The 11,589-nt window shown below is 42.9% G+C and overlaps 1 protein-coding gene across 1 annotated transcript; it reads right to left on the bottom strand.

Annotated features, from left to right (window-relative positions):
* Positions 1-977: 977 nt before the first annotated feature.
* LOC135744056 (E3 ubiquitin-protein ligase TRIM65-like) lies at positions 978-8,767 on the bottom strand. Its single transcript, XM_073815054.1, has 8 exons — positions 8,299-8,767; positions 8,018-8,113; positions 7,578-7,808; positions 5,522-5,655; positions 5,188-5,373; positions 4,382-4,526; positions 3,687-3,888; positions 978-3,194 (listed from the first exon to the last, which is right to left on the bottom strand). Exons 1-8 carry the CDS (start codon positions 8,710-8,712, stop codon positions 2,668-2,670), a joined length of 1,935 nt encoding a protein of 644 aa, XP_073671155.1. The 5' UTR covers positions 8,713-8,767; the 3' UTR covers positions 978-2,667.
* Positions 8,768-11,589: the final 2,822 nt, after the last annotated feature.

The raw sequence follows: 11,589 nt of genomic DNA, 5'->3' as shown, positions 1-11,589 counted from the left end.
AAAACATTACAGAAAGTATGAGAACATTTTCAGAAAGCAGCTGAAATCTAGTTTTACTAATTAGTTAACGCAAACCTTACAGTAGCAGCATGTAGGATAAATGTCTATTTTCCCTATTAGCTTACCTGCTGCCCTGCTGCTCGTGACGCTCGTGTAGCTATTTTTGAAGACTCGTGGCTACTGCTACGTAGTGCGTGCTGCAAAGGAAACTCCGCCTACCGCCCCACCTCCGCCAAGGGATAAAACATTGTATTATTTTTTGTATTATTAATGTTAGTGGCAGTTGTATATAGACGCGTATTGTTATTCATAATAATATTTATAATAATAATAATTATTATTTACTATTAGTGGAGAGGGGCACATTACATTTTGAGACAAAAGGGGCAGGGGCTTGAGCCCCTGCGGCCCCTCCCCTGTGCACGCCACTGCTTACTGGCAGGTGCTCTGATGCAAGTAAGAGCTAAACTCTGCAGGACACCGGCCCTCCAGGACTGAGTTTGGGCACCCCTGACTAAGCCCTGTCTGGGAAACTGCACCAATGTGTTAAGCTGGCACCATTGGACATTACTGCTGCTGAGAAACAACCACATTTCTCAGCTCTACACAGGGTTGACATTGGATGCATTATTATTATAAAATGCATTCATGTGCACTTTACCAATACTGTACATACATCAACAGCTTCCAGCTATACACTTGGGATCAGCTCCTGATGCCTCTCATAATGCTGTGTTATAATTTATTGCAGGGTGATCTTGCTAAAAGGATATTTTTATAAACCTTTACAATGTCACCAGATGTTACCTGTTGTGAATAATTATTTTATAAACCTTTACAATGTCACCAGATGTTACCTGTTGTGAATAATTATTTTATAAACCATTACAATGTCACCAGATGTTACCTGTTGTGAATAGTTATTTTTATACACCTTTACAATGTTACCTGTTGTGAATGGTTATTGTATACACCTTTACAATGTTACCTGTTGTGAATAGTTATTTTTATAAACCTTCACAATATCACCAGATGTTATCTGTTAGCCATTTCTTATAAAACCACGTGAGCTCTGTAGATTCCTCTTAAAACTTAAAAAGAATTAAGTTTGCAAGTTTGCAAATGAATTTCATCTTGGTTTAATACATATTAAACTGTCTGAGGTGCACATTTACTTAAAAAAAGTAATGAAAGTCTTATGAAGCTTCCTCCGTGCCCTCAATTTAAAACATTTACGGCAGTAACGTTATTTTTCATTACGCTAAAGTTGAAAGAGAGCTATAAACAATCGTCTTACTATTACTAGCTATCGGATGTGCCGTGTCAGTTTAGCGGAAGTCGGACATCTCGCGGGATTCTGTGTGACTTGGACAACTTAAATTTCCGCCCCTGCTAAAAGTTACGCCGCTTAACGGCATGCCCCTCTCTTGCACTCCGCAGACAGACACTATTGGGATATTTAGCAATCTGGGATTGGGAATAATTTTTATTACTCTGCCCGGGCATTATTATTTTTGTAATTTCGTTAAAATACGGGAGATTTACGGGAAAATACTAATACGGGAGGACGGCGGGAAAGAAGGGTAAAATACGGGACTTTCCCGGCCAAAACGGGATACTTGACAGGTATGCTAGTTGCATGGTTGAGTTTGTGATTGAGAACCTGCAGCGACTGATGTAAGGATTCTAAGCGATTCAACTGAACGAGTCAAAATAATAATAAGTCAAAAAAAAAAGATCAAACATTTATCAAAATTCCACAATTATCTATTTGATTCATATTACAAATAACAAGATTTTATCTTTAGGAGTCAGATAAAATTACTTAAATTACGTAACGTTAAAACGTCATCAGCGAGCACAGGAGCAAAGCGAGCACAAGGACCCTTCGCCATACCGATTGGTTTTCTGATATTTTGGCCAACAGGTGGTTTTCCCCTTACAGCAGCTTGTTTAAATTATGAAGACAAATATGTTAAATAAATTGTGGCCAGGCTTCAATAAATACCAAGTGAATTGTGTATACACTGTTTTGCTAAACACATTATTGATATATCACTGCACTTTTACACAAATCCTCTAATGCCTCAAAAAGTCAATAACAAAGTTGTTTTTAATATACTGACAATAGCAACACTGTTGTACAAACAGATGTCAATGAGAAAATAAACACATCCACTATGTGACAGCATCATACAGACACATCTACATTTGTGTTTATCAAGCTGTTACATTCACCTGAATCTGCTGATAAATCAAGAGTCCAAAAATAAACACAAGACTGAATGAGAGACTCAGTTTAACCATCAATACAAAAATTTACTGAATAAAGCAACAAAATACAACAAAGTGCTGTAAGAAAAACATTCAAACAGCACTAGAGCTAACATAAAGTACTACTGCAGTATTTACTATTTTTAGTTTCTAAAATATCAGTGAATTTATAATAAACATTTGCACAATAAATGTACACAGTTGGGTCACTGAATGTAACGCAATCCTGCATGGAAAAACATATACACCGTGAGGTGCTGTTTGTGCTGTTATAGTCATTGATGACTTTATAGTCCTGTATACTTTACAATCATTACTAGATGCAGTGTGAAGATTTCTATACACTTTTGAGTTCAATGTATGTAACAATATAATTGTAGACTCTCTGTTCATCTATATTGTTATATCACACAGTTTCACTGATCCAAGATCAACATAAAACCCAGGATAGAGAGGTTTAGTGAATGTGGTGTTGACTCTGTGGATGAGGGTCATTGTGTCAGAGACGCTGTAGAAGGACAGAGATCCTGAACTGTGATCCACATAAACTCCTATTCTAGAAGATCTGGACACTACAGGGAGTTTAGTCACAATCTTATTGTGCCTGAATAAATATCTGGAGTTACAGCAGCACAAACTCCAGGACTGATCATTAAATCCAAACAAACACTCATCACCCTCTCCCTTCCTGCTGATGCTCTTATATGACACTGATATATCCACATTACCTCTCCACTCAACCTCCCAGTAACAGCGTCCACTCAAACTCTCACTACACAACACCTGAGGATAACCAGTAAATCTGTCTGGATGATGAGGATACGGCTGGGCTGTGTTAGTTTTAGTAATCACTTTGTTCCCCTCATACAGACAGAGATGTTTATATGCTGTGTTTGGATCTGCAGTGAAGTGATGATAATCTGATGGAGGCAAATCAAAAACATTATTTGAATGTAAAATTGTAAATTTCAATAATTAAAATAAAACTTCAGTTCTTATTTATTTTAGTTTTTGAAGACTGTCAATGTGTTAAGAAGTGAACAGAGTTCATTTTCAGTATAGACAGAATCTAATCTGATTATTTTACTGTTATATTCATCATAATCCTGTGTGTGTAAAAGGTTTGTAAATGTGTGAACAATGTCAAAGTCCCTCTGTTCTGTAGTTGTACAGTTTAAAATATATTTTGTTATTTAATTTAGGGGTTAAACAATTTGTTTATAGAAAAACAATGGCTTATGAAATTTAAATACCATATCAAATAAGAAAGTTGATTTATAAACTGCTATTTGATCTTACAGTTATATCTTACAGAATAATATATAATTATAGAGGAGTTAAAATGACTGACATGCATCATATTACTGTGTATATTACTATCAGCATCAGTGTGTTGGTTTGTTGTGACTCACATTTTAGGAACTGCTCCCTGGTCTCAGGTGCAAGTGCTTTACTTTTATCAAATATCTTTTCTATCTCTTCTTTACAGAAATCCTCCAGTTTCTCTCTCAGATGAGACACAGATTTTCCTACATCATCAAAAGAGATGAGAGAGCTGACAGTGATGCTGAGTGAGTCTGAAGATCCAGGAGGAACAGAGAGAGACTGAAAACTCTACACAAACACAAAGACAAACAACACAAACATAAACTGATGACACTGAAACATTTCATAGAAAATATAATCTCAGTAAAACATTTGTCACAGGTCGGAGCGGACCACCAATTTTGTTAGTCTCGCCCCTCCCTCAGTTTCCACCTCGAGGAGGTCCCAAAAACACCCCAATGACCAGACAGACAAGAGCAAGTAAATTAAAATCTTTATTATATAACTTAAAAAGGTAAGTGGGGAAGGGAAAGGGATTTCTAAAATTTTAGCTCTCTGGGCCTGGAGAGCTTCATTCCGAGTGGCTTCTGACTCTCACGGGGATTTACATGTAGGTCGTCCGACTTCCTCTTCTTAATCCAAACGTGATTACAGGGGAATATTCTTAGCTTCTTCCGTTTTGTGTCTCCCAGGCGAACTGCAGGTGGAGCCTTTCAACCTCCCTTCCTGGACGCAAAGGATGAATATGGGTAAGTAGGCTGGTAAGTGGATGGATGTATACCTTAAGCTGGCGGCCTTGACATGTAAGAGGCACACTGGCTCGAAGCTTGAGCGTCCAGAAGGTGATCAGGTAAGTACACTGAGCTGGGAGCTTTGGGCGTCCAGGAGGTATACGAGTGCGTCCCTGGGCTGGGAGCTGGAGGCGTCTAGAAGGTACACAGGTAAGTATACAGAGGTATCTGGGCTTGGTACTGTGGACGAACAGGTAGGTATACAAATAAGTACACTGGGCTTAGACCTTGGGCGTACAGGTAAGTATACAGGAAGGTACACTGGGCTCTTGGCTTTGGGCGTACAGGTGAGTATACAGGGGAGTACACTGGGCTCTTGGCTTTTGGCGTACAGGTGAGTATACAGGTAAGTATACAAGAAGGTACACTGTGCTCCAGGCTTTGGCGCGTACAGGTGAGTATACAGGGGAGTACACTGGGCTCTTGGCTTTTGGCGTACAGGTGAGTATACAGGGGAGTACACTGGGCTCTTGGCTTTGGGCATACAGGTGAGTATACAGGGTAGCTTTTAGCTGGGATGAATGCAACTCACAGACCCGTAGGTAGGCAGACGTCAGGCTTTAGCTCTTCGCGGCTTGGATGGCTGGAGATGACGTAGGTGCACACAGCGAACTTCTAGCCTTCCTCGCTAGGACAGGCTTCTAAAGGAAACACTTTGACGTTGACTTCCAACACATAGTAGGACAGTCCCCCAATGACACAGAGCCCTTGGCTCAAACCTGCAGACTGGCAGCAGACAAACACACAGAGTCCCTTTAACAGTCTACTACTTCTGTGAACATTTAGGGAGAGATACAACACCTCTTGGCTTTGAACAAGAAGGGCAGATGGAGGTACAGGCCAAGGCTGCTGCACGTTGGGCCTAACACGGCCACAGATGGTGTCACCAAGGTGGGTAGGTGAAACTAGGGTATCACCCCAGGTGATGTACTGTTCGAGTGGGCCAATCGCTTCCCTCTCCTCTCTTCCAAACAGCGTAGATCTAGACAGGGGCAGGCATCTGAAAGCACTCAACAGACGTATAATCACACACAGAGACAGCACATATGCGTTTTCCACGCAGCAGCCAATTCAAGCTTTCCCTCCTCCAATACTCCAAACAATATTCACAGCAATTTCTTACTTCTTACAGTTGCCACACCACCCACATGTGGGGGAAGGAAATATGAGTCACAGTCGGGTGTATATAGATATAACAGTCGTCCACCGACACCAGTTCACTTCCTCTAATCCAGGGCTTCCTCTTCGGCCTAGGGAGTGATCGCTGACAACATAGGCACAGCACAACACTACAATCCCTCAGGTGTACACACGTCAAAAAGACTCACCCACTGCACTCCACACACTCACTGTGAATTAGGGTCAGATCACCACGTTGGGCAAGGAAATAGTCCTGAATAATTGAAAGGGGTTGATGCGGAGGATGACCAGATGGAAACGTCAAGACCACGACCTTTAAACGCACTCCTTCCTCTTCCCGCTGATTCCGGCTCACCCATCAATCCTTTTCACGGGTGGGGCCACTTACACACTGATCGAACTTGCAAGTACACTTAATACTCCTCTCTCTCTTCCAGAGGTCTGGTGTATACCAGGTCGACGGTACAAGAGTTTCTCCGTTCCTTCCTCTTCTCAATACGTTTCCGGTGACGTCTCCGTGTACACAATCTCTTCAAGGTAATAATACATGTCAACACAATTACTTCAAAAGTAATACTTCAAACACTTAACTCCGTGTTTTCTTCAGCCCAGTACTCTGTTTTGACTTCACCCAGTCTGCAATATCCGCATCAATACGTCTCTCCAACACACCGATCGCTCCGTCTCACCCACAGCGTTGGCCGGAATAAACTTTACTTTTTACTGTTCTCCGGATGTCTTATTTATATGCCTCCTCTTCATTGATTTGTCCAATCACCAATCGCCACGTTCATTTGCACACCTGTTCTCAATAATCCCTGATTTTGGTTCGCGGAGTAACCGGAACCGCCTGCGTGTTTCACGGACAATGGTCCGGAACTATTTCTGCCATTTTAGGTTCCGCTGCATAAGCCGTTTCTCAATACCAAGTATGCCAAGTTCGGACTTGCGTCCTTTGTAGTTCGGACTTGCAAGTTCAGACTCGGAAGAACGAACTCCCGAGGACGGGAGGACGCGAGTCCGCTTATATCGCAAATGGAACAGCAGAGTACTTGATGTCGTCATTCAGTCTAACCAATACGTGCAGTCCTGGCTATTCTTATTTTAATGTATTTTTAACGAAATATATCAAATGCAAAAACCCTAATATGTGGTTAAGGCAACACGTGAATACGCAGATTAGCTTAATGTATTTATTACAAAATAAAGTATGATATAAAACACATTAATTTATTTATTTTATTATAAATACATTTATGTTAATACTACTAAACTATAATATACGATTGTACAACAGGAAATAAACACAAGAAAAACACACAGTTAAAGTAAAGCGCAGTAATTTAATACAGTGTTAAGATTATATAAAAATATGAAACTTATCTTTACCATCAGTTAAAAGAATAACAAATAACAATTCATTATGAATAATAAAGAGAAAAAAATTGACGAGACAAAAAATGCCAGAAAGATATATCCAAAGGGAATATTTTATGTTTGACCATCAGACACCGGAGGGCAGAGCAGCTGCACTGAGATTGCGGCAAATTTCAAAAGGACTTGCTGAGATGAGGCTGCCCTCATCGGTGTATGCGCCGCTGACCACCTGCTGATTCACCGGAACTCACGTATCCAAAAGGAAATTTTAATATTGGCGCTATCTTTACTAACTGACCACATATTTAAAGTTTATTCATCTATATTATCGAGTAAACAGCTCTTAAAACTAAATTTTATGACACAGAAAGAGTAATATTTCAAATATTTAGAATTCATTGCTGTTGACGCAAAATGCATTCTGGGAAACTTGGATGTCAAAAGTCCGCACAAGTCTCCTCCTGATGCATCCTCGATAAAATGGGCGGATCATAAACACATCCGGGGATCTTATGTGAACTTGGCTTGATGCGAACTTTGATTTGGAACAGTACTTGGGCCGTGACTGATGACGTTTTACAAGTACACAAGAATACAAGTACAGACAAGAACGCATATTGAAAAACGGCCATGCTCTTCACTTCCTAAAGATCACTGTTGTGTTTTTCAGATCTCTGTTACCTGGAGGAAATGGATGTGATCATCTGTGTGTAAAAGTTTCTCCAGCTCAGCGTCTCTCCTCCTCAGATCATCAATCTCCTGCTCCAGTCGCTTCAAGAGTCCTTCAGCTTCACTCACTGCAGTCTTTTCCTGATCTCTGATCAGTTGTGTCACCTCAGATCGTCTTCTCTCAATGGATCGGATCCTCTCAGTGTCATCCACTGCTGTCTTTGCAGAGCGCTGTTAGGACACACAGAGAGAGGAGCATTAGAATCAGCAGCATTCACTCAGCTCTTACTGGTACATCACACAGTCTGTTACCCACAGTGGACTTCAGTGAAAGTCATCCAGCACTGAACTCCTCACTGACTGATTGGATGAGAGTCTTAACTGAGTCTGAAACAGATCTGAAACAGCAGACAGCAGTTCTTCTTCTGATCAAAACTCACCTTATGAGTCTCCACAGCATCTCTCAGCTCCTGAAGCTTCTTCTGACTCTCCTGGATTCTCTGCTGGTATTTTCTCTGTGTCTTCTTCAGTTCTTTCTGGTGGATGTGGAAATAATAATTTATCAGAAAAGTTGTACATTACTGTAAATCAAATAAATGTTAATTTATGTGTTAAAAATCATAAGGATCTTTAATTATGTAATTATGAAATAACATGATCACAATATACAGTTAGAGCAGATCTGATTAAATTGACATCATTCAGTGCTTTCATCTCTTACCTGTTTCTTAGTCCTTTCTTCTTTAGCTGGTATAGTGTTGTGATTCTTGTGCTTTCCCACCATACACAGATAACATATACAGAGCTGATCAGTTTTACAGTAAATCTCTAAAAGTTTCTCATGTTGAGGGCAGATCATCTGCTGAAGTCGTCCAGTGGCAGCAGGTTGTAGTTTTGTCTTCTTCAGTTTCTCTACCACTTCATCCAGCATGGTGTTTTTACCTAAATCAGGTCTTGTAGTAAAGGTCTGTCTGCACTGAGGGCAGCTGTAGTTTCTCTTCTGATTCCAGCAGTCTGTAATACAGCTCATACAGTAACTGTGTCCACAGGGAATGGTCACTGGATCTTTCAGTAGATCCAGACAGATTGAACAGATAAACCGGTCCGGAACCACTGAAATACTGGCTTCTGCCATTTCACCGTATGTACTCACAGAAAAAAGACGAAACACACAACAGCCCAACAGTTTCAGTTTCCCTGAACTCAAGAATTTCCTTGTTGAGTTTATGAAACGTGTGCAAACAGGCGTGTCAGTCATTGTCACAGTGTAAAACTGTGTTCTGTGTGTGTCATATGTATTAGTGTTGTTCCCCGAGTTAGCCACCAGATGTCTCTTGTTTTCACTGTCACATGTGTCACGAACTGCATCTCCCATAATCCCTTCTGTCATCAGTAATCATTGGACTCAGCTGTTCCCACTCTCCTTGTTAGTGTTTGTGTATTTAAGCCTTGTCTGTTCAGTCTATGTTGTGGATTCCTTATTGTTAGTCACATCGCCTTTTGTATCTGTGTTCGTGTTGGATTTATGTTCTGGATTGTATTTATGGATTTTTACCCCTGCCTGTATGGATTATGATTTTGGATCACCCTTATTAAAACTGCTTTTGGATCTTACTATTTGTGTGTTTGTGCGAGTCGTGACAGAAGGAATCCACCATGAAAAGATCCAGCGGATTGGGGATCCGGATCAGTCCGCCCGCTACTGCTAGGGAGAGAGGCGAGCGGTTAAGCAACGTAAGGGCCCTACGCCAGCAGGGTCAACCGGTGGGTTGTCTGGCCCAAATGTTTTGGACCTTGTCTCGGGGCCTGAACTATAATGATGCAGCATTGAAAGACCTGTTTAATACCTGCCTGGATGACCCTTTACCTAGGTGGGAGATAAACGGACTGGAAATTCTGGATTTCTGGGGGTTCACCCGTTACTTAGAGCATCGTAGCCAGTGGGATAATCCAGCCACACCTGCGACGCCAGACAGGATGGCCGCCACCAAGCCAGCAGCTGTTCCTAAGGTGGCTGTCTGCAAGGCTACACCTATTTTTGAGACCGCCACTATTATACCCGCCCCGGTTCATCAGAGGGTCTCTATGGTAGAGGAGACTGTGTTCGACAGGGCAAGGATTATGCCGGCACCTGTTCTCAAAATGGGTCTGAATGAGTCATCTGAGCCGAGTGAGTCATCTGAGCCGAGTGAGTCATCTGAGCCGAGTGAGTCATCTGAGCCGAGTGAGTCATCTGAGCCGAGTGAGTCATCTGAGCCGAGTGAGTCATCTGAGCCGAGTGAGTCATCTGAGCCGAGTGAGTCATCTGAGCCGAGTGAGTCATCTGAGCCGAGTGAGTCATCTGAGCCGAGTGCTGAACTCTCTGCCGGTTTCAAGATGGCGGTTCCCAAGCTCCCTGCCCTCACTGCCTGGTCCAAGAAGGCCAGGGTTGAACTCTCGTTCCTATTTTACCTGGCCCAGAGGGCCTCTTTCTATTGTCTCCCTCTACCCAGGTTCCTGACACCACCAGCACCACCCTGGGTTCCTGTCCAGCCAGTTCCGCCCTGGCTCCAGCCTCCGCCCGCGGCTCCGCCCTGGCTCCAGCCTCCGCCCGCGGCTCCGCCCTGGCTCCAGACTCCGCCCGCGGCTCCGCCCTGGCTCCAGCCTCCGCCCGCGGCTCCGCCCTGGCTCCAGCCTCCGCCCGCGGCTCCGCCCGCGGCTCCAGCCTCCGCCCGCGCCTCCGCCCGCGGCTCCAGCCTCCGCCCGCGGCTCCGCCCTGGCTCCAGCCTCCTGCTCCGCCCGCGGCTCCGCCCTGGCCTCCTGCTCCGCCGGCCCCGCCCTGGCCTGGCCTCCTGCTCCGCCGGCCCCGCCCTGGCCTCCTGCGCTGCCGGCCCCGCCCTGGCCTCCTGCGCTGCCGGCCCCGCCCTGGCCTCCTGCTCTGCCGGCCCCGCCCTGGGTTCTAGACCCTCCATCCCTCCCCCAGGTCCACCTCCGTTCCTCCACCCACCTGAACTTTTGTGTTTCGTCATTTGGAGTGTCTGGAAGCCACTCCTTTAGAGGGAGGTACTGTCACAGTGTAAAACTGTGTTCTGTGTGTGTCATATGTATTAGTGTTGTTCCCCGAGTTAGCCACCAGATGTCTCTTGTTTTCACTGTCACATGTGTCACGAACTGCATCTCCCATAATCCCTTCTGTCATCAGTAATCATTGGACTCAGCTGTTCCCACTCTCCTTGTTAGTGTTTGTGTATTTAAGCCTTGTCTGTTCAGTCTATGTTGTGGATTCCTTATTGTTAGTCACATCGCCTTTTGTATCTGTGTTCGTGTTGGATTTATGTTCTGGATTGTATTTATGGATTTTGACCCCTGCCTGTATGGATTATGATTTTGGATCACCCCTATTAAAACTGCTTTTGGATCTTACTATTTGTGTGTTTGTGCGAGTCGTGACAGTCATATAATAAACAAGTTCACTAAATGGCAGTCTCAGACAGAATGTCACAGTCTGAATAACAGTGTGATAATGCTCTGCCTTTATTTATGAATTATTTTTTTGGGGTTTAATAATTCCTTAGGAAAATAACAGATTAAATCCTTCTGATGTGTGTCATAATTGATTGAGCATTCAAGCCAGAGTGGTGAGATATTTACGCATACAATTAACATTTGAAATAGAAAAAAGTAAAGACACGTTTAAACAATAGTTAATTGATCAAACAACATTTAAAATGAATGCATTAAAACAAACATAGGCTACTATATTGTTTAAAAGGCATAGCCTGGTTTTACACACAGAGATTGAGCTTTAGTTAAATGATGACATTAAAGCTTTTAGTTTAAATGTGTCTCAGAAAAAAAACAGGAGCCTGGTGTGCAGTATGACAAAAACAATGGCTGAAATCGTTTAGTCTGGAGTTTGCTGAAGCCTTGTCTGTGTGAAACCAGGTCAAAGTGTCATAGGTGGGATGTTAGTAGATTGTCAAAAGGGGGCAACACAGCAATATAAATTATAGAAGAGCCTTCATCACCATAC

The sequence above is a fragment of the Paramisgurnus dabryanus genome, chromosome 6, assembly GCF_030506205.2.
Source record: "Paramisgurnus dabryanus chromosome 6, PD_genome_1.1, whole genome shotgun sequence".
In the NCBI taxonomy this organism is placed as follows: domain Eukaryota; kingdom Metazoa; phylum Chordata; class Actinopteri; order Cypriniformes; family Cobitidae; genus Paramisgurnus; species Paramisgurnus dabryanus.
This window is presented reverse-complemented; position numbering and strand designations above follow the sequence as displayed.